Source organism: Drosophila navojoa, chromosome 3, assembly GCF_054131105.1.
Source record: "Drosophila navojoa isolate 15081-1374.11 chromosome 3, UAZ_NAV_1.0, whole genome shotgun sequence".
Taxonomy (NCBI): domain Eukaryota; kingdom Metazoa; phylum Arthropoda; class Insecta; order Diptera; family Drosophilidae; genus Drosophila; species Drosophila navojoa.
In genome coordinates, this window is record NC_142891.1 from 13,817,788 (window position 1) to 13,841,622 (window position 23,835).

The window sequence follows — 23,835 nt, forward strand, 5'->3', positions numbered from 1 at the left end:
CCTATTTTAATTTTTCAAAAATTTTGCTTTCAAAAGCTAGGTATGCAGCTATTTGCTTTATTTTAAAAGCATAGTATTTTTTGGTATTTTTTGGTGTGTTTTGTATTTACTTCGTACGATTTCACTCTTCCTCTTCACGTGCGCTAGTTTGCTGTGCGTGTGTGGCAGAAATATTAAAATACTTAGAATCAATTAGCTATAAGCCTCTCAATTACGTCGTGCTTAATCAAAAATGTCGGAAAAGAAACGAGCTCGCCGCCGTAAAGATGTAAGTCAATAAATGTAGGCCCATTGAAAAACGGCATAAGTGTCGCAAGGAACAAAAAAAAAAAAAAAATATTTACGTCTTGCGCGATGGTTCTGTATATATGAGTATGTGATTGTGCATATATTTGTATATGCGTGTGTATATATTTGCCACAGTCCAATTGGCATGTTCACTGTGTTTGTTTTCATTTGCAAGCACGAAAAAAAACCGAAACATTACCGAATCTTCAGTAACAAAATATATATGAGACCTCGTATCAGTGTACCTGAGCGGGGGGCAAGTTGAACTCTACGAAATGGAGCTGCCATGCGGCTTGGCTGAATTTGTCTTTGTATGTGTCTATTTACATGTTATGATGCCTGTATACATATGCGTGGGTGTTCTGTAATGTCTGGATGCCCCTTGCCTGCGCTCCGGCTATTAATAATATATATGTATACGCTTGAAAAAGCCCATTTTTACACACCTTTTGCATTCAGTTAATTTTTCAATTTATTCAGTTTTATTTGTTCAACAACAGCCCCTGCCCCCCACCGGGCGGGATCGTAATCAAACAGCTGTCAGCGGTTGTAATTTTGACACAGGTCTGGCAACGCTATCAATTGAAAGCTTGTGTTGTAAACTCAACTTGTGAGTGCATTTGTAGATCAGTTAGTTGTATTGATGTATTTTGCGCTCAGGTTGTGTGTGTGTAAGTGTGTGAAGATTTGCCGAAGCTGGGTATGCATGCGTTCGTTGTTGACGGCTCTCCAAAGGTCTCTCTTGAAGACTCTCTCGCTCTCTTTGGCTTTGACGCGTTCTCAAGTGCACCCACTTATCAGCGGATTAGTTTGTATTGTGCTGTGCCTGATTTTGTGTTGTTGTTGTTGGTCTTGGGGAAAGTTTCTACCACGTACATAAGTGTGTGTGTGTGCATATATGTATACATATTGATGTGTATACAACTGATCGTGAGCTGTTTTTGATCGTGAGCACTTGTTTGACCAGCCAGCTGCTGCCTGTCTACTGCTCAGATTTAATACTTTCTAGACTCGCTTAGCGATTGCAACACGTCACGGCTCGAAAAACAGAAATACGACGATCTACTGCATTGCTTATGTGTATAAATTTATTTTCTATATAAATCAAATATAAGTAAATAATGAGCGACGAAGAGCACCTTTGTCAAGAGGGTGGCGAGGAGGAAGAGGAACAGGAAATCTTTGATGATGGAATGGTATCTATTATAAGATTGAAATAAATGTCAATACACACACAGCTACACACACCTACCCATACATGAGAACATAAATATATGTTAATGAATATACCGTGTGACGAAATACAATTTTGATGTCGTGGCCCAAATGCGTTGATTGAAAGTGAAGTTTACATTATATTAAAAAATAAATTAATAATTGTGCTTGGTATATAAATATTTAATGGTTGCCCAAATTTAGTTTATGAGAATAGAATGAATTAACAGAAAAATATTAAAACTAAGTTTTGCAATTGGTTTTCAATGTTTTTGTTCTTAGGGATTTTGACAGCTTAATAAATCAAAATATGGTGTATTTTCCTTAAAAATATAATAGTTTTTAATAATAAATTTTAATAATATTCATATTTTTAGGAATACACCGAACCTGGACAGCAAAAGGTCGACAAGCCATCGAAGGATGAGAAGAATGTCGCCAAATGGTTGAAAAAGAATGTGAAGACAAAGAAGACGAAATTCTTGAGTCATGTTGTCGAGTACTTTACGTCGAGTAAAGCCATTGACGCGCTAATGAAGTCCAAATTCGCCGAGGGTGATAATCCATTGTTTACCACACGTGAACAGGCCGTCGAGTTTTTGGACGTAATGCTGGAGCATAAGTTTTTCCATCGCGCCAAAAAGGTTCCCGTGACCCTGGAGGAGCTGCGAGGCAAGTCGGAGAAAAAGTCAGAGGTGAGCAAGACGCAGGAAAAGGACAAAACAGAAACGACTAGCGGTAAGACCAATACCAAGTCCTCAACATCATCAGATAAAAAGGACACCGATCTCGACGTCGATGGAGATGGCGCACAGGCCGCGACTGCCGGTGATAAGAAGGAGAAAAAGAAGCGCAAAATCCGCCTCGACATGCATCCAGAGCAGATCTTTGTGGACGGCTCTGAGGCCTATGTGTGGATCTATGATCCCATTCCGCTGCACTATTGGATCTTTGGCTTCATATTGCTGCTTGGCGCCGTGGGCATCTGTCTGTTTCCTTTGTGGCCGCCGATGCTGCGCAAGGGTGTTTACTACTTGTCAATAGCCGCAGCCGGTTTCTTGGTGTTCATATTGGCTTTAACTGTTGTGCGCCTGATCGTGTTTACCATTGTGTGGGCTCTGACCGGCGGCAAACTGCATTTCTGGATCTTTCCGAATCTGACCGAAGATGTTGGCTTCTTTGCCTCCTTCTGGCCATTGTACGAGGTAAGTATGTTAGAGAGTTCTGCGGGAAAATAAGCTAATCACAGGAATCTCAATTCTAATTTCACAGAGCAATTACGTTAACGACACATCCGCAGCAACATCCGCCTCGAAGTCCGACAAGAAATCCAAATCTAAATCGAAGAAAAAGGATAAAGACAGCGACGCTGAAGAAGATACGGCTGTTGATGCAGACGCCGATGGTGATGCTGAAGCTGATGCGGATGCGGATGTAGATGCAGAAGCGGCACCATTGGAGCCCGAGAAAATTGAGCTGATTAAGGAGCACGATGCCGATATGGAAGTGCGAAAGCGACGTAAAGTTGGTGCTGATGAATACGAGGACGACGACGAAGATACAGCCGAAGGCGTTGAGAAGGAGGCAACGGCGCAAGCCAAGGATACCAAAGCTGGGTAAGCAGGCCGCTTATTTTGTTCCCTTTAATGAACGAATCTCGTTTGCTATGGCATTTGCTCGAATTTTAACATATAATTTACTGGCCTTGATTTTGTTAACTCGCAATTCAAGTAAACTTTATAGTAACTCTAGCTGTTAACTGTGTGAATTTATGTTCCTTAATAAATTATAAACTTTTTGAATTCAATATACATTAAGTTTTGTTGCTCATTATTTTTCTTTTGCGAATTATGTCCTTGTTTTGCATTCCATTTGATTACATATTGATTTACTTTTTTTTAAGCATGTCATTCATTCATAACTCACACCAAGAGCTAAAAAATGAAAAGGATCTATTTCGTGACATATCGAGTACATAGTTAAGCTAGATTGTAAACATTTATGGTAACTGGAAAAATTGCTAAGATGCTAGATTGTAAAATACATACAAATTCGGGTAACAGGCCAACAAAAATATATGATTAAATGTACTTCACCTTTTTTTTTTTAAATTTATTTTACTTTTATACAATAAATATTGCTTAACTGGAGACTTAGTCGGACTTATTCCCATTCCAAACAGGCTTAAGCTAGGTTAAGACTTTTAGAAGAGACTTTCTGAATTTACCAAAGAATGTTCTAAATTTCGAAGATATAAAAGAAAGTATTTTGCTAATATGTGTAAAAAAATGTAAATATATTGATAATAATTGACTGCTAAATATGTATAGATATTTCAAGTTCATTATCTTTAAGACCTCATCGTGTAAATATGCATATGTATTACCAGATATATATATAGGGCATTTTGTAATTGGGTTAAGCGATTCTTATGGATATCGAATTCAAATCCAAGCAATTCCCTATACCATTTCCATTTGCCATTGAAACTCATTCAAGCAGCTCTATTGCAGTCTGTTCTGATTCTGATTGAATTTGAGCTTCTACCTAAAGTGTGGATATTAAGTTTCAAGATTAACCCATTAACTGAGTAAGTTTTATGAATTTTAATTTGTCACACTCATACACATGCACACACATACACATACACACTTTTGTTTTTGGCTTTTGTATTAAAATTTAATTGTTTACTATGATTATATATATGATTTGTTTCGAAATGATTTCACTGATAGCCGTCAGTCTATTGATAGTCTCACTAATGAAACCCTCCTCTCTTGCAGCACGCCACGCAGCTCGGGATCGGATTCGGAGAGCTCAAGCAAAGATTACGAAATAATTAGTTCAAGTGAAGTGCAAAACGTTGCGCGCAACTGAGTGGAAATAAATACGGCAGCAGGGGCAGCAGCAGCAGCAGCAACAGCAACAGCGGAAGCAGCAGTAGCAGCAGCAGTGGCAAAACGAAACTCGGACAGATTCTATGCTTTACTGTATTTAAATCAACCACATCCAATTCTAGCTAATTGATAAGGCAAATCTAGCAACAATTCACGTTGATTCCAAGCAGATTGAAACATATGCCGGGCTTTTCCCGGCCATTAAGCAAACAGTCCATAAATAGAAACTCAAATTGTTTTCTTTGTAGGTAAAATATATATTATATGTATACATATAATTTTTTATTTATTTTTATTTTTTTTTTTGATATTGTGCCTAATGAATTCCTACCATAGACAGACATATGGCCCAAAGCATTTCGGTTTTGCTATTCTTTTAAGCCTATCTACGGCACGAGCTCTCAAATTGTTTTCTTAAACAGCAATAATTACAATTGATTATATACACAAACAAATTGCGTGCAGCCCAATGTTTTGTTTATTTTGAATTGTTTGTTTTTTAATTGAGTGCAAGCAACAATTGCAATTGATAATAATGTTTACGCAATGTGCATGATTATGATTATACAAGAATACATAAATATATACAAATATACTTATACATGAATATATAGATATATATATACATACACACATATATTTCAAGTACGATCATTTACTTTAAATGTAATTAAAGCATTGAAATTAGTAGTGTAAACATTTAATTAATTATTAAAATAAAGCTAGGCAATTCTGATGTGAGAAATCTTGAAAAAAAAAAACTTTAACAGAAAATACTCGTTTTAATTACATAATAAAAACGCATTTAATTATTAGAAAATTTATACAAAATATATTCATATATATAATATATCTAGTTTAAAGCTCGTCCTTGAAATGACGCTCGATGTGGTATTGATCCAGCCAATGATTCATCCAGTACCAGATAAAGCTAGGCCTGAGCACTCCAAATATAATGGTAAGGCCCGCTAGCTGCGGTAGCGAATCGAATTATTTATTATGCATAAGATATACAGATATTATATTGCTTATATTCACCACAATCAGACCATATGCTAAGCAGTACATGATCCAAAATATGACGCTAGCACAGATGGTCAGGCAGTTGGCTCCCGCATTTCGATGGTGTTTTGCTTCTAGAGAATTATTGAGGGGTTTCTTTGGGTGGCGTGGCTCGCTTATTTTCTGGAATATATATGTAGATATTATCTTAGCTGAGTAAAACAGATAAAGCGGTATTACTGTTCCACTTGTTTGTAAGATCTTGTTACTTTCATTTTCCTGAAAAAATCAATCTTTTATTTAGATATCTCTGTATCTGTATCTATATCTATATCTATATCTATATCTATATCTATATCTATATCTATATCTATATCTATATCTATATCTATATCTATATCTATATCTATATCTATATCTATATCTATATCTATATCTATATCTATATCTACATATTTTCTGATTTTCTTATCTATTGTGTTTCGACTTCCGTCTTATCATTCAGAGTTAAGAGCTGTATAGGTTTGGCCATCATTTCCGTGATCTTCTGATGCACCGCTTCATCTACTATCCACATATCCCGATGTTTCTTCTTTTGCTGCTTTGGCGGCTTCTGCTCCTCGAATATGGACTCCTCGCTGGATCTCAGATGAACTTCATCCAGTGATTCGTCAATTTGCAGCTGCACAGCTTCGAATTTGATGCTGCGCCTGTGACTCCTGTGCCTGAACGGATGGGCTGGCCACACGGGTTGGTAAAATTTTTTCTTACGCTCGAGGACTCTACTTCTTGCCGAGGAGTCGTCGGTAGGCGTAGTGCTTGCCGTATGGGCGACAGGTGTAAAGAGCGCCTCCAAGTTCATTATATTAGTCTTATTCTCGTCCAGCTTCTGAGGTGGTATATCTGGAGTACGGAACTCGTAGATGCCCGAGGCAGGTGGACACCTGCCAATGGCCGGACTTAGGATATACTGCTTCAATCGTCCCGTGCGGGGCGTGATGCTGGCCAACATCTTGGGCCTGATTATCTCACTGCTGGCATATTGAAGCGTTGACATGGTCTTGACGACATGATACATTTTTGGATGACTTTGGCGCGACTTTTCCTTCAGTACGTCCAACAGTTCCCGGAGCATCTGGTATTGGAGCTCAGGTGCGGGCTCCTGGCTTGTTGGCGTCTCTAGGCCAACGCACGATTCGTAAAGCGTGGAACCAGTTACGGTAGAGTTTGATGGCGTTGGAAACGGAAGTGGTTCACCTTTTGAGCTGGCTTCATGAGCCGATTCATCAGAAATTTCAATGCTGAAGTCTTCTTCAGGTTGTTTAACAATAATTGACTGAGTTTGATGGGGCTTCGCTTCTGGTTCCATTTGAATTTTTGAACTAGTTCGTGAACTGCTTGCTGAGTGTCGCTGACAGCTAGGCTTATGCGTGCCCTGGCAACTCTTTGCTTTGCCTAGGACTTTCTCATTTATCAATTTTTGTTTATTCTTGCGATTTAGGCCACATTTCTGGCAGCTCTTGTTTCTGGGAGCCAGCTCTTTGGACGCCTCGTTGGTATTGATGGCTCCGTAATGCACTTTTCCGGCAGCTCTCAGCGGCTTCGTTTCGTCTAGCCTTGAGCTCTGCCCCAGTTTTTTATTTTTTGCAAAGAAACCACCAAGCAGAGACCACATCGAGTTGCGATTGCTGGATGGGCTCTGCCCCGCCCCCCGCTCGAGCCGAGCTCTGCTCTGATCAGTGGAGTAAACTCTGTTCGGGTACTGTTCATCAGCTGCTGATTTATTGGTAGAATTAAAAGGCAATTCGTTTGACATATCATTTGGTAGCTGTAGTAGTTCGGTCGACGGGAGATTGAATTCTTGGTCAGCGTCATTCTTTAGGATTTGGGAGCGCATGTCGTCGCCGTCGTTGGGCTTGCTGATCTGTAGGCTTTCCATGAACTGCAGCAGACCCTTCACGGACTCTGCGTGAGCTTTCTCGTTGTGCTTCTTTGGCTTGTCAATCAGGGTCTTCTGCAGATGCAGGGCGTCGTCTGTCAGGGGGTTGGCTGGCTCGGGCTCTGTGGCTGGGCGCTGCTCCATTAGCCACAGGATCTTCTCAACTATCGATATTGGCTCGACAACGACCGGCAGCTTCTCCTCAGCGTAGGGCGGCTCTTCGCCGCCGCGACTGCGCACCGACTGCTGAAGCACGGGCAGCGTGGAGCTGACGCTCTTGTGGCTGCTGCTGCTCGTGCTGCTGCTGGAGGCGCTGCTGTCGGACAGCCCTGAGTGGGCCACCGCCTTCATCATCTCGTGCAGACGCAGAGGAGCGCCCATACCGTAGGCTTGACGCGGGCGCTCTGCTGGCGGCGCCGAGGGCACATCGAAGGGCGACGACGATGAGCAGTCGCTGCTTGGCTCCGACTCGAAGCTGGAGAGCCGTGTGGACGGCAAATCGTCGCGCTTTTCGATATGCAACGACATGGGCCGGCTCAACATGGCGCGGGCGCTCTCCACCGCCAGGGCATCCTCCGACGGGCCATCGTACACCTCAAACGGCGAGAACTGGGTGGCCAATTTAATGCCAACGACCTCCTCCTCTTTGGGCGGCAGGCCGCCGCCCTTGGCGCGCACGTTCTGCTTGGACAAGAGGTCGGCCAGAACCTGCGACAGTGGCGGCAGCGGACGGCTGCAGTGGGGCCGCAGCGGACGTCCGAAGTGTCGACGGCGCTTGGATATGGCGCCGCCAGATGTGTCCGTAATCGGCTTGTCCAGCGGTATAAAATCGCTGACAAACAGATTGTCATAGAAGTTGGGCTGATTCTTGCGCAGATGCTCGGGTCGATTGAATACCTCGTGCGCAAATGCCACCAGCTTGGGCATATCCTCGGTGGGCTGATCCCACAGCGACTCGTAGGCCTTGGCGGCGCTGGCCGGCGGAGACGGCGGTGGGGATGGCGGCGGCGGCGGTGCCGCCACCTCGGGCTCAACCTGGGCACGCTTCGGCTCGGCTGCAGCTCCCTCACCCTGCTTGCGCTGCTTGGGCTGCAAGCGCTGCGGCTTGCGGTATTGACCAAAGCGTCCCGTGTATAGCTTAAGGTTCTTGTTGGAGCTCTTAGAGTTCTTGTTGTTCGATTTGGATTTCATCGGCTGCTGCTGCTGTTCCTGCTGCGGTGTTGCTGCTGCTGCAGCTGCTGCTTCACCCACTGGGGGCTTGCGCTCTCCGCCACATTTCAAGCTATTGGCCTTGCGCACGGACTTGGGCTTCTTGGCGTTCATTGCCACCTTTACGCGCACGGTGCTGCGGCGCGCCTCCTCGTTGCGACGACGCTCGGCCAGCATCTGCTGGCGTGCCGCTGCCCTCTCCTCCTCCTCGTCGCTGGAGGAGGTGAGGCAGGAGCGCGGACGACGACGACGGCCGCACACATCGCACCACAGGTCCGGCGACGGAGTTATGTGGAGAATGGAGCGAGGCAGCTTCTCGCAGACGCACCAGTTGGCCGATGTTCCATAGCTAGACATTTTCTTCAGATATAGCGTGTAGAGCTCGTACAATCGAAACATTAACAATAATTCACAATTCAAAATGTCGAATGTCAAATTCGAGAAAATTTCAATTATTTTTTCGTTTTTGTATTTTGTATTATTTTACTATTTTATTTTTTATTTTATTTATTTTTTGATGTGCACTGTGAATAAGTCAGAGCCCGACTAACTGTAACTCAGCTCCTGCTGGTTAACGTCCAGCCCTTGGCAGGTATCTCAGCGGCTACTCTGTTTTCGATTGTAGCACAAGTTTCTTTCCTAAAACTTTTTAAATCTAAATCGAGCTGTGCAGTGTTGGGAACTGCAGCAAAGAGTGCGGCCAATTAGCCAACAGAACTTGTAGATCTTCGGAACAGAATGGGAGCAACTTTTTACAATGCATAATGAATCAGCTGACTCGATGAACTTTAAGGGAATAATTAGTTTCGAATCAGCTGACTAAACGAACTTTAATGGAAGAATTATTTTTAAAAGGCATTTTACAGCGGTTATAATAATTGTAATAATTATATGTATGTCAGATATAGATAATGTATAGTAAATTATTATAGATAGTAGAATTAATGTGTTAGACAAATGTAAATTCAAACGATTTTATTTATTTTTTATTTAAAATAAAAACATTGACAATATTATAATTTACCATTTTGTATATGCATATATACATATATATATTTTTCGTTTATATACATATATCTCATTCCATAATAGAAAAAACTTTTTCTAAGTGTCTGCCAATTGTTATTTAATTTATATTTATTAATAATTTAACGTTTCATCAATTTGAAGCACTAACTAGTTAGTCAAGCCACATTTTTATTGACACTGATTTTATAAAAAAAAAGCAAAAGTGACCACAGCAATTCCACTCATATTTCCATATTTAAATTGCATTGCATGTCCGCCTAAGTGATTTTTCATGTATCCAAAGAATTTATTGAAATGAGTAGAGTTTTTATTTCAGGAAAAACTTTGCACCAATCATATACTCTGTAAATCAGCTATATTAGTGAGTTATTTTTGGGCATGTTTTATGAATCAAATATAATAAAAAGATTAATATTATATGGTCATTAAAAATAACAAATATATATGATAATAATTTATTTATTATGTATTATATAATATATATTAATGTATAATATGTTCTCATTTTATATAAACAAAGGTGAATATTAATGTTAAATATTATTAATTATTATTTCAAAAAAATTTATATATGTTAACCGAAAAGCTATTGGGTAACTCCTGTAAATGATGAACGTATACCAAATATTTTATATATCTGAATATTTTTGTAAACCAAAATTAAGCAAAATAAATAATAATGCAACAATTTTTTATATTTATTTATGTATATAAAAATATTTTAAATATATAATTACAAAAAAAAAAAAAAAAAAAAAATATAACGACAATAAAAATTATTACTATTAACTAGTTAATAAATAATAATATTAAATATTTTGTATTACATAATAATAATAAATGATAATTTTTGAAAATTATGCTCAATTCAATAAGTTATGTAATGTTTTATTATTAACTAGAAACTCGTTATTATTTGGACAAATTAAATAAATATAAATCGAAAACAGTAAACTCTTGTTTTTGGTTCTCATGAGAAAAACATTTCTTGAGACCCAAAAATGAATAATATTGAATAATTCCAGCTATGTTAGCTGAAAGTGAAACTCTTAAACTCTTATAAACTTTGCTTGCGTGGGAGATATTTTCAGTTGTATTTCACATCTATTTCAGCCAAGTCCATTACCCCTCTCCAAATTTTACCAACAGCTGAAGCTTTGGGCAGCAACTCTGCCCTTGTTTTTCATCATATTTATTTAAAGGTCGAATCTATGATAATTTAAAAGCTACGATTCGCTGCCGTTTTATAGGCTTTGCATTCATTCAGCTAACATCAGTGGAAATCTGTAATGCGGTTTGTCTGCGCGCGCCAGAGTCAAAGAACGCATTAAAAGCGCATTGGCCGCAGACCGGCGAACGCAATGTTGTTCCGCATTTCCGGCTCATTGGACAGCAAAAGGCGGAAGGCGAAAGGCGAAAGGCGTTGCATACTTTGGAGCGCACTGCAAGTACATTGCACAGACTATACAAAAATCAAGCCAGATCATAAATTATTAAACTACTGTTCGTTATGGTGGCACGAAGCACGTTTTGAATTACTGGCCAGTTGGTTCAGATTTATGCGAACTATTGGCCATAAAAATATTGTGATGTGTATGTATATATGTATTGACATATATATAAATATACATATGTATGTATATATGCTTATATGTTTATATATGTATGTGCTATTTTGTTCAATCATATTTGTGCCTAATTGTGCGCTGTATTCAATTGTCGTATCATATGAAAGATATGTATATACATATATATATATATATATATATATATATATATATATATATACGTACATATGTATATATGTATATTCTGTATGGGATCCACAATTGTTGCTGGCCATAGAAATTGTTTGGTTGCACTCGTTTGGCATTTTAATGCATTTTTATTGCATTTCTTTTGGCATTTCTTTATTTTCAGCATTTTTACTTTGCCCTGGAATTCCCGTATGTTTCTTTAACTTTATATACATTTATATACATATTTTTTTTTTGTATTTATCTTCATGCTTTTTAAAAGAGTATATAGAGTCTCTTTGTCTATAGCTTATCTAACCAAATTAAATCAATCAATTTTTTGCTGCTATAGAAGCTAAAAACTTGTATATTATATGTACATATATATTGATATATTAATATAAAATATATAGAGCATTGTAAGCTGTAAAAAATATTACCATAAGACCTATTTACACTCTGAGTTAGCTACATTTATGCTACGAACTTAGCTCTACTCATGGCTCTGCCTCGTCCAGCTGTGAACGTCTATTACTGCAGTCGGTTATGCCCGGCCATGCAGCTCTTATTTGTTTTGTGGCTGTTGATTTTTGCTTTACTCGGTTGGCGTGGCTTTTAGTTGGCGTTTATTGCATTTGGCCAGCATTTAAAACGCGAATGGGCTGCCGTAATTCAATGTGTGCCAACTATTTCGAGGGCGCGTGCCGCACACTCAGAATGGGCGTGGTCAGTAGCCTGGTCATGAATTTTTACTGGGCATTCGAGTCCGCAAAGTTTTCGGTAAAGAGAGATGGGCATTGCTTGAAGCAAAGAATTGTATTTAACTTTTTTATTAAATTTTTTTTTATGTTTTATTATTTAAGTTGAGTCTTTAAATAATTGAATTGATTCATATTACATTTTTCCAAATTATATTTATACATTATTTCTTTTATGAAGTATATATAAGTATAGTTCTAGTGAATTCTCGTTTAAATAAAACCTTAAATAAATGTTTTCCAAAGAAAAAAAAAAATAATAATAATAATAAAATAAAATAATAATTCAATTGTAAAAGTGCAAAAATTCTGCTTCAGGATTTTAATGTGGGTTTTGAGTTTTGGTTCTGCGAAAACAATTTAAGCTTTGTAATATTGAAGTATAAAAATTAAAAATTAAATTAAAGTAAAGCTGCAATTAAAACTAAAACTAAATTAAAAATAAATAAATAAAAATAAAAAAACTAAAATTAAATGTCGATTGATTTAATTTAGCCAGCCAATTAAAATATATAAATTAATAACAGAGAAATGTTATTTAAATAAAATAAATATAAAATATATAATAAAAAAAAAAATAGAAATTAAAAAAAAAATATATATACATATATATATATTTAAATAAAGTTACAATTAAAATTAAACTTAAATAACAAATAAAAAATAAAAAACAAAAGCAAATATTAAAATTAAATGTAAAATCCAAATACAAAAACAAGTAAAAATACAAATTAAAATCAGTTAACTGGTAATTCAGTTAGCTAATCAGCCGATGAATTAGATTCTTAAATTTATATATATACTCATGTAAACTTGTATGACTTATACTTGAGTTTCTTCCCAAGGGCTTTAGCCTAGTCTATTTCCTATTTCCTTTTTATACCCTGAACCCATTGAAAATGGGAAATCAGGGTATAATGGTTTTGTTAAAATGTATGTAACAGGCAGAAGGAGGCGTGGCAGACCCCACAAAGTATATATATTCTTGATCAGGGCGACGAGTTGAGTTGATTTAGCGCTGTCCGTCTGTTTGTCCGTCCGTCCGTATGTTTGAACGCGTCGATTTCAGAAGATACAAGAGCTAGAGACTTCAACTTTTTTTAAAATGTCCGTATATATCACGCGGATATCGAGTTTATCACTAAAAAACGATAACTCATTCCGATACTTTTTTATCGATAAAAAACCTTATCGAATATCACTTAAATAATTATATCTCCTACATCTTTCAAGCTAGAGTCTCCAAATTTAAAATGTATATTAAGACGCATGTCATACAATTTCGGTTTTTGTTAAAATTTACCCCCCGCCCCTATATCCACCCCCTCACCCTCATCTTTGTAAAAGTCGTATATCAAATACTAGAGACTTGTGCTTCGGTATACACATACATTTAAACAATATGAAAACGTTCTGAAAGTTTCATTACGATCGTACGTCTAGAAATTAAATTATTCAACAAATAAGTTCTCCTAATATTGCCAACACTGCAGCGCAACCCAAGCGCAATCGCCTGTATATGTGAGTGTGTGTGTGTGCGTGTATTTGTTTGCATGAGTGCGTGTGTGGGTGCTAATTATTATTGAAATATCAGTTGCTTGTAGGGTTCAGGGGATCTCGTAGTCGAGCAGTCTCGACTAGAGCTTTCTTACTTGTTTTTTTTTGTTCGCCCTGTTTGAGGCAGCATGAAATTTAAAAGTCAGCTTCTGTTGACTGCTGCTGCTACGTGACTGCTGCGCGTCTGTGTTTCTGTCTGTGGCTGTGGCCGTGGCTGTGGCTGTGGTTGTGTCTGTGTCGATGTCTGTGGCAGGTGGCACATGCATCAGAGAGCACACATATGTATGTGCAACGCACCAACTGTTTACTTATTTAACACAATTTGTACATTTCATAACTCAAGACGATGCCAGCTATGTTGCACACGTGGCAAGTGGATGTGGCAGCGCGCGTTTTGCTGCCACGCATGCGTAACTGCCACGCCCTGTCGACTAGGTTTTTGGGGCGTCTTCTTATTTAATGGAATTTTAAATGCAACTATCCCGTTTTGGGCGCTGTGCATTGTGCGGCTTCCTCTACGGCTGTCGTTGCAACTTTGTTGCCATAAGTGGAAAGTGTTGTCAGGCATCCCGGAAAGGTGTTGCAAGCAGCGAGAAGAACAGCAGCAACAGCGGCAGCGGCAGCGGCAGCGGCACTGACCCAAGTCTCTAAGCGTTGTGACAACCTTGAAAAGCACTCAACAAATAATGCCACCCAAATTTCATACACTCACATACAGAGATAAACACACACACACTGAGGCACTCATATGTATGTAGATACATCCATACGCCCACACAGACATATTGGGCAAACAAAGAAGTATTTACCCAAGTCTTTCGTCCATAATTATGAAACACTCTCGTGCTGCTGTTGTTAGCAAAAGCTCACGTATTCATTGCTTCGACACTTCACAGTTCAAAATGCTTTATCCGAGTTTTTCCTTTTAGGCAAAAAGTGAGTTTTAACTCTCAGGGTGACTCTGAGAAGCAGTCTGAAAAAATTCAGCAAGGACAGAAGTAAGCAGAGGAATCCCACTTGAGGTCGGCATCAAAGTCATATTCATATAAGAACTAGTTAATGTAGAAAATAATGAAACTTAAGGCATTAAGGAAAAAAATATTAAGGACTTAATAGAACAATAATAATTTTATAAGCTGTTTGGTATTATTACTGGCATTATTGGAGCGGAACTAAAATAATTTTGTTTAATATTGAAAAATTTGTTTAATAAAACGAAAACAAAAACATTTTAGAATAAATAAAAAAATTAAATATTATAATTGTAAGTTATATATAGCAAATATTTTCTAAATAAACTTTTTTTTTTTTGTTTTTTTTTGTAGTAATAGACATTTTTTAAAAACTTATTAATAATTAATTCTTATTATGTTTATATTATAAATTGAAAATATTAACATTGAACAGAAATTAATTTTGAACAGAAAAGTATTATTATTATTATATTTTAATCATTATTTTAATTGACTATAATTATTTAATTAATGATTCTATATGTGTTTATAATTTATTTTTTTTAATTATATATGACATATTTTTGGTAATTATTAAATGTAGTTTTATGAAATTTTTCCCTCTTACATATATTCCTAAAAACTAATAATAGAGAAGACATCAAAGTATGTCCTGAAAAATTGTAAAAATAGTCAAACATACAACAATTAAAATTTGCAATAAATAAGAATAGTAGTAAAATAATCTCTAAAATAATCTCTAAAATCTTTAGAAACTTTTTTCAAAGAATTTTACCAGCATTTATGCTTAAGCCTTTCATAACAGCTAAATTGTTCTGTGGCTCTTGGCTTATTATTTATTTGTTGTTGTTGAGCGAATATTATAGATAAAAACGTGCTTGCCCACAAAGTGCTTTAAAAATATATACATATATGTATTTTTGTATATATGTATAAGTAAGCTGTATATACATATAGTGTACTCTGAATGCAGTTTTTAGCTGCTGAGGCTTTGCTGGTTCGCCAGCAACTTCCGCTTTCATAAAAGCACTCCTAAAGGTAATTGTTTAAAAATATATTTCATTTTATTATGGCGCACTGCTGCATAGTTACCTCCCCTCCCGACACTCACCAGTTCAGTTCCGCCGCATGCACAGACCTGTCTAGTCATGCCTGTGTGTGTGTGTGTGTTATGCCCATGTCAATTTCAGCAACTCTAACAAACTAACCAACAAAATTTGCTGCTGTTGCGGTTTATTTTGTGTTGCAAAAATATGTATGTAGCAGCCCCTTTGCCCTCTCACAGCTGAAGCGCACCCCACGGATGATTCCTCTGTCCCCGCCATTTGAATGTTCAGTGGCGCATTGTTGAGCCTGACTTTTTGTTGGACGCGCATGGAACGCCAGTTTGTTGTGCTTTGCTATGCACTGTTTTCTGTTGTTAGTTGGCCTGGCTTGTTATTTTGGCCAAAAGCTGTTAAATTGCATAAAACAAAGCAAAATAACAGCGGAAAGTGTATGTGCCATAAGTAAGCGTGTGTGTGTGTGTGTGTGGGTGTGCAGCTACCTTTAACACCCACACACACACACAATGTGCATTTAGCTTGGGCAGACAAGTGACCAAGTGCGAAACATTCAACAGCAACTATATCGCCTACTAAATTCAACCCTAAATTGGGCTATAAATATTACAGTGGTTAGCTAAAGTTGATGTATGTATGCACATATGTATTTGTTGTTGCTTGTTTGAGAAGGAATCTTACAATTCTACAGAAAATTCGGGAAAGTATTGTGAGCCAAACATATTTGAAATAGTTTAAAAACTTTAAATATTATACGGACATTTATTATTATTTATTTCCTAATTTTAAAATCTGCTCAAACATTGTTATATTTAGTTTTTGTTGTTAAGATTTTAAAGCTTTATTTATTTTGTTTAAAATGGATATTTTATAATTTAATTATTTAGTTTATAATTTATATTTATTTAATACAATTTATTAAAAAATAATAAAAATTATTATTATTGTTTTTTTCTTTAAAAAATACTATTTTATTTTGATTTAATTTTTAATTTATATATTGTTTTTATTTTTATTTTATTATTATTTTTGTTTTAGCTTGTTTTCCAATCACAATCTACATTTATTTTCTCTGGATTTACTGATAATTTTATGTTAATAATAAAATCATAATTTAAAATTACTTCCAAACTATTTTTTTCCATTATGCTTGAATGCAGTGAAATTAATAATGAGTTTCCTTAATTAAAAAAAAACTTTTTAATACTTTGCTTATCTTTAGTATAGGTATTTTGTAAGTGGCTTTTCATGCCATTTTTTTTTTGTGCATTCCCTTTAGAGTTTTGACCCTGAGAACTTTTGAAGAAAACTCCGTTTTTTTTAGTTAAGAATAATAATTAAAATACTTGTATAAATTCAGTAAAGCTGGCACACACACACACACACGCTCACAAACACACATATATGTAAGAACTATAAATATTTTAATCAAGAGCCATGAAGCGAATATAAAAGAAATATAGGAAAATAAGTTATTTCGCCTTTGCCAGCGCTTTCAAAGGTTTCGCTAAAAAACAATTTATGATTTTCTTTTTTGTATTATAATTTATGCTTAAGATGTGTTAAGAACTTTTGCATTGAACCACGGGTTTTTTTTTTCACTTTGTTGGCCAAGAAAAGTTCTGCGGCGTTTGAGCCGTTAGCATTTTATCTGACTGGCCGAGCTTAACTTTCGGCTACTCAAAGTATCGGGCCACGCTTATTTGTTATGAAAACTTCAAGTGGAGCGTAGCTGAGCCAAGGACGAGGACGAGAACTATTGCACCGGCTTAACGTCTATGAAAAGCTGCTCAAGTGCAGCCCTTTGACTAGGAGGCAAAATGAAAACTGAAAACGGAAAAAAGTATGCATCTCGGCCTTAACTTTCATTCCTTGGCTGCAAGCAGTTGATTTCCTCTTTGTGTATGTGTGTGTGAGCGTTGGTGTTAGTATGTACTTACTACTACTTATGTACTAGGAAGTTGTTGGCTTCCTAAACGGATATACTGACTTCAAATAGTATGTTTTCTTTTCTATTTTGTTTTTTTTTTTTTGTCCTGCTAAGCTGCATTCTTTTATGCCATTTTTGTGGCACTCTTTAATGTTGTTGTTGCTGTTGTTGTTTGCCAACAGGGAAGCAGGCAAAGAAGCAAACGATGATTTCTTTTTGCCACAAAAAGGCGAAGCTTCGGCTATGGGGGTGATAGCATGCAATAGCACGTGCCTGACGTGTGCACAGTGGGACATTTCAAATTGGCATGCAGACAGCGCGAATTATTTTTGAAAGCTTATTCATATTACATTTTTTTTATTAATTATTGTCATTATTAATTTAATAAATTTATTTCATGAAACGAATTCTTTAAATTTACTAATATATTTGGGTATTTGAATATTTTTGGAAATCTTTTATATATTTTTAATTACCATTAAATTTATTTATTATTTATTATTATCATAACTTTAATTATTATACACTTAAATTATATTAATATAATTAAATTTAATTAAATATCTATTTAATCCGACATTTTTTTCAATATTATTATTTTTTTTATTTATATATTTTTTTACATTAGGTTATTTTCATTACTTTAATACTGAAATATTTACTCATTTAATAAAGTATAGTTATTTATGATTTTTTTGATTGGAAAATATGTTATAATATAATATTTTTTATTTACAAATTTTAGTATCATTAATTACTTTATATTTGCATCTATTCTATTATCACCATCTGTTTTAATTTATTTTTATTTTATAACTAACTCTTCTCTAACTCTTTTCTTTTCATTCTTACTTATTTATCTTTCGATTGCAAAGTCGTTTCAATATTATTTTACTTCTTTTTGCCTTTTGCTTCCTCTCGATTGCATTCTTTTCTCTTAGATCTTACATTCATTCGAATTTACTACTATTCGCCTTTTACTATTTTCTTTCAATCTTCATTCAATCTATCCGATTGCAGATATTCTCTTCATCTTCTCTTATGTACTTTCTCGATTTTTGCTATTTTCTTTTCACTTTCTCTATCTTCTCATCTGTTTTTTACTATTGCCTGCTGTACATAAGTATCTTGTATATCGTGAAGCTCCACCCTTCCCTTCTCACTACTTTACAGTAGTAGTAAATAATGAAAAATCCCATCCACTGTAAGCTGTCGTCGACGCAACAGACTCCGCTGGCGACTACCTTCTGGAGTGGAAGTTAACTTTGGATAGTTCATACTCGATATCCACTAACAGCCACTCGAACTGGAAGTTTTTGCAACATATTTTAGCTGGCAACGTGGGCGGGCCATAGGGACGAGCCGAAGACAGAGCGCTTATCGCAAACTGTGTATGTTTTTTTTTGTGCTCCAGCCACGTTTAATGTGGCCTTTGATCTGGTTATTATATATTGGAAAGTGCTCAATCTTGTCCACCATAAATCATGGCCAACAATGATATAGTCCATATATGTTTAGTCTATTCGGTCAGGCTTTAAGCCAACGAGGAGAAGTACTTTTAGCGCTCAAAACTAAAAACTCATGCTGATTAGCTTAAATGTCGTCTATTTAGCATAATTAAAGCTCTTGAAATATGTAAAGAGTGGGGGAAAAAAATAATATGCTGTAGAAAAATGAGCGCAATGTAAATTCATTTCGTTTATTACAACGCCAACGCCAGCGCCAGCTCGGACACCAAAGACAAAGGTGGAGCATAATCACGCCCAGACCGAGATTCAAAACCCACCTGTCCGCGCTGACAGTTTGCTACCTTCTCTCTCTCTCTCTCTTTCTCTCTTTCTCTTGTAGCAGCAGCAGCAGCCCAGTCCTTGCAACTGTCGGGCATTTAATCTCGACAACATTTCCTTTGCCTGTGCCTGCGGTATGACATTTCCTAGCAGTGACCAGCTCCCAGCTCCCAGCTCCCAGCTTCCAGTCAGCACACAGTCGCTGTCGTCCCCGTTTACACAGCGCTGGCCCCTTTGTCGTTGTCGAAAACAAAAATTAGCCGTGCAGCAAAATGGCCAAAAGGAAGTGGCAAGTAGCTACCTTACTGCAGTAACTAGCTCCAACTACCGTTACTCTCTATTTGGTCAGCCAGCCACCCACTACCATTAGCAACTGCCACATGCAGTAAAAATTCGTTAATGTGCGCCTAATTAAGTTCAAAGCAGGGCTCCGGGCTCCGGGATCCGGGCTCGGCCCGTTTAGAGTCAGGGATCCGTCTAGCAGCTCCCCTTTGCTGTTGTCCCTTTTTTTTTTTTGTTTTTCATGCAACTTTCTTTGCTGCAGTCTGCTTGATAAACGGACTGAAAAAGTTGACGAAACGCCATAGATAGCCTCACTCAATTAGCAGCCTGGATTTTTCCATTATTCAAATTGCTGTCATTATCTTTAGGTAAAATAATACAAAATTTATATATTTAGGGAGCTCTTAAAATTGCTCAGTAATATCAGAGTTTTTTCAAATATATATTATATATTTTTATTTTTATTTATTTATTTATTTTTTTTTAAGAACTCATTTATTGCGGCTTTTGTTTTAGACTCTATAGCACAGTCATCATTAAACCTTAACCTAAATTATAATTAATTATAATAATAATAATAATTTATAGTTAAATATTTTTATAAGTATCTATAAAATAACTTATTAAATTAAAATTAAATAAATGCATGTTAGATGTAATGTCATTCAATTTTGGGCCTGCATAATGTGTGGCGCCATTAAAAATGTAAATAGCAAAGTTGACGCAGACGTAAAAATTTCGCTTCATCAGGCGCATTAGAAAAGTTTTTTTAATAATATTTTTTATTTTTATTTTTTATATTGCATGCTGAGCACAATCGTATACAAATTGCTAGTGGACTCCAGTCGGGAGTTGATTAAATACTTTTGCCAAGTGTCACTTAATGAAGGAATACATTTTTTTTCTATTTCGGTGAACTCAGCGCGCTATCGCAGCTCCAAGGACTTGCCGCAAGTCCTTGAAGACAAATTTCGCTGGGCCGCTGGGCAGCAGACAACAATTGCAACAACAACAACAACAAGAATACTTCTACTTGGTACTGCAGCAGTTGATAAAACTCGTCTCTCAACTGGCGTCTGATGTTGATTGCAATTGCAATGGCTGCGTCGCTCTCGTCTTTGGCCAAGCGGCATTGTCGTTTGTCTGATGAGTTTTTAAGTACAAACAATTACAAAACGACAAGCAACAACAACACTAACGACAACAACTTGAAGTCTATTCGTAGAATCATGCCACAGTCGCTTAGCCACACTCACTCAATCCAGTGGCCCTTTGCGTTGTGGTTAACACAGTCTGTTGGCCAGTTTAGTTGCGTAATTGAATTAAATTCCATTTTCGCATGCAAATGCTTTTCATTTGCCTTTTCTCTGCGGCTATGTCTGGTCCTTTAATTTCAGCTAATTCTTAATTGCCATTTGTTTGCCAGCGCCAGTGTCTGGCTGCATTTTGTATATTGCATTTGATGTGCCCAAAGCCCGCATTGAATTCTAATTGAAACTGAGCATATTTTGTGCAATTGCATAACTATTTTTCAGCCAAAATAGGCTTTGATACGGATAGCGGGCATAATGAATTGAAGCCCATTTAGCAACACTGATCAGGAGTGTTCATCAAGCCAAACTCTATCCGTTGCTACACCGGAAGAAATGAGAAAGGGGAAAAGGCTGTGTGCAAGTGCCTGAAAACACTAGGCATTATTTTTTGTAAACTTCCCTTAACAACACTGTTTTCATCGAATCTTATCTTGTTGCACTTCAATTGAATTTCACTGGAAAAATCGTGAATTATAAAAGAATTATGGACTGAAATTTCTAACTGGCGTATATGTGTGCCTTTGCTGCAGCTGAAGCCACTTAACAACACTGTTTGCTTGAAAAATATAGAATTTTTTCCGTATGCACTGCAACAAAAAGGGTAGCTGTTTGTATTTTAAAAATAAATAAGAATAAGTAACAAGGAAAAATACGAAGTCTTATATAAAAGGTGTTTATATTTATCAACACTGTTTAGTTTTTTGTTTGCTGCCTCTACTAAGAATCTTAGTTTGATTGACAAGCTGAAAATTTATCATTATAAATAAAATAAACATAAATGCCACAGGCAGAGATATATATTCATTTATCCGCACTGTTCACATTTACCAGCACTGTTCTTAAGATGTCATATACAATTTTTGCTCACTAAACTGAAGGGCCTAGTTTGATGTAACATATCATCACTAAACATTACAAATACAGGTAACAACACTGATTTTTAGATGCTCACACTTATCCACACTGTACAGCCCAGCTGTATTTTAATATTAGCTATAGTTTTTGCTAGCTTCAGAAACTATACTATAATAACTACTATACTACTATAATTTTTTTCAGCGTACGCGACAAATCGAATGCAAACAGAAAGGTGCGCAATTAAATATGCAGATACCCTGTCGCAGCTGAGGGACTCAAGCGGACTAGACAAAATAAAAGGCAAATATGGCCAAAAAGCAGCTTAGCTACAAAATGAACAAAAATTTACCTAAGTATGTGTGTGTGTGTGTGTGTGTTGGTGTGTGTGTATGTTGAATGTAACGGGATGCACACGAGGTCGATGGCATGCAACAGAGATGACATGTAAACATTTGTGCCACGCACTGCCGTCGCTCATTAATTAAAAATTGGAAAGCAACAACAACGGAAATAATAAAAGCAATAACAACAACAACAACAACAATGCCAACAATGCTGTAGCGGTTACCCTCTGACATGGACACATCCACACACACACATACACACACGCTCAGGTTACGCTACACGGTGTGTGTGTGAAATGGCGCTGACACGGGCGCCAAGCCTGACTGACTGGCTGACAGGGAATGCCACAGATGCCGCAGATGCCGCTGATGGGCTGAACAGTGCCTAGCAGAAGTTTATGTATTAAATCACTAAAGCATATGACAGGATTACACACATGTGCACCCATATCACATACACATGCATGCATACATGCATACATACATACATACATACGTATAAATCATGGCAAACTCTTTGGCTTACGCAGTGTTAACGCGAAAGGCTGGCTTCAATTGAATAAATGATTTATGGGCTGCTTCAAGTGTTGGAAAATGTGTAAAGGAGGAAATTGGAAGATAGACAACTTACAAATATGGCGATATATGTATACAGTAAACTCGAAATAGTGCAATTGAATAAATACTTTGAGCTGTTGTTTTACGGTTAAGTAATTCGAAAAAATTATCTGATATATCTGAAAGAATTACATACATTTTATATTATTGATATCAAATGTATAAGAAAATACCCATATATAGTAAATGAGAATATTTTAATAGTTATAAAATTCGAAACAAGAAAACGGTATATATAAGATTACTAAAGAAGAGTTTTTAGTGTAGCAAAATGTTGAAATATCGAGTGTTTTATATCAATATATCAGATAATTATAGTTGTAAATATATTAAAACAAAAATAAATGGCATGCGTTGGCTTAAGGCGTTAATCAAGTTCCAGTATTGGAAAGTCCTGAATAAAATGTTTAAATGTATTTAATTATATGACAAGATTATACTTATATAAAGGAAATTAATTGGTTTAAGTCGTCTGTGCAATTGATTGGAAATGCCACAACTTGCAGTGTTGTAAAATACAAACAGATGGCAGGCTTACACTTATGTAAGATGCCATTACAGAGCGCCTCACTGCGGGCATATTCGCTGGCCAACTTCCAGTGTTGCAAAGCGCAGCTAACTGCAAAGTCAGCTAATGATACGTGAATGCTTATGGAGAACTAGCCAAATTATATACATATATATCCATATATATCTATTTTTTACTATTCAAACGTGCTCTTCAGCTCACTCAGCTAATGCCCAAAAACAATGAGGAGAAAAAAAACTTTGTTGACCTTAGAAGAGGGAAGAAGCGCACCCTTGCCGCATGGGGAACAATCGTCTGGCGTTGCCATTGTTGCCCGATGTTGCAAGCGCAGCACAAAAGTGCCAGATAATCGCCGGCTAATACATTGAATGACCGCTGCACACCACACGCTCCCACCAGCCACCGACCACCGCCCACCGCCCACCGGATGCGGATCCATTCGTATTGCCATTAAATTCAATTACATGACAATAACGTGGCGCTTATGGCGCTGCGGTTCACGAAAAATT

At 36.9% G+C, this 23,835-nt stretch overlaps 2 protein-coding genes across 5 annotated transcripts; one reads left to right on the top strand and one right to left on the bottom strand.

The window, feature by feature from the left end:
- The first annotated feature begins 26 nt into the window (after nt 1–26).
- Trp1 (translocation protein 1) lies at nt 27–5,031 on the top strand. 4 transcript variants are annotated; one of them, XR_016196349.1, is made up of 5 exons: nt 1,276–1,484; nt 1,881–2,708; nt 2,776–3,119; nt 4,017–4,093; nt 4,287–5,031. XR_016196349.1 is itself a non-coding variant. In XM_030384526.2 (4 exons), the coding sequence occupies exons 1-4, from the start codon at nt 233–235 to the stop codon at nt 4,378–4,380; spliced, it is 1,302 nt and encodes a 433-aa protein (XP_030240386.1). In that variant the 5' UTR covers nt 27–232; the 3' UTR covers nt 4,381–5,031. The 4 variants fall into 4 exon arrangements, 3 of the variants coding, with proteins under 3 accessions (XP_030240386.1, XP_089113016.1, XP_030240384.1); XM_030384526.2 differs by lacking the exons at nt 1,276–1,484; nt 4,017–4,093 and adding an exon at nt 27–268; XM_030384524.2 differs by lacking the exon at nt 4,017–4,093 and having other exon boundaries at nt 1,277–1,484.
- Nucleotides 5,032–5,204: 173 nt separating this feature from the next.
- LOC115562632 (uncharacterized) lies at nt 5,205–9,085 on the bottom strand. Its single transcript, XM_030384493.2, has 3 exons — nt 5,643–9,085; nt 5,439–5,585; nt 5,205–5,372 (listed from the first exon to the last, which is right to left on the bottom strand). The coding sequence occupies exon 1, from the start codon at nt 8,947–8,949 to the stop codon at nt 5,875–5,877; it is 3,075 nt and encodes a 1,024-aa protein (XP_030240353.1). The 5' UTR covers nt 8,950–9,085; the 3' UTR covers nt 5,205–5,372; nt 5,439–5,585; nt 5,643–5,874.
- Nucleotides 9,086–23,835: the final 14,750 nt, after the last annotated feature.

What these genes read in the sequence shown, in the direction of transcription:
- Trp1 (XM_030384524.2), top strand. Translation starts at nt 1,410, where the DNA reads ATGAGCGACGAAGAGCACCTTTGTCAAGAGGGTGGCGAGGAGGAAGAG. An exon ending in AAATCTTTGATGATGGAATG is followed by an intron (nt 1,485 to 1,880) that starts GTATCTATTATA and finishes TCATATTTTTAG; the next exon opens with GAATACACCGAACCTGGACA. An exon ending in GCCAAGGATACCAAAGCTGG is followed by an intron (nt 3,120 to 4,286) that starts GTAAGCAGGCCG and finishes CCTCTCTTGCAG; the next exon opens with CACGCCACGCAGCTCGGGAT.
- LOC115562632 (XM_030384493.2), bottom strand. Translation starts at nt 8,949, where the DNA reads ATGTTTCGATTGTACGAGCTCTACACGCTATATCTGAAGAAAATGTCT.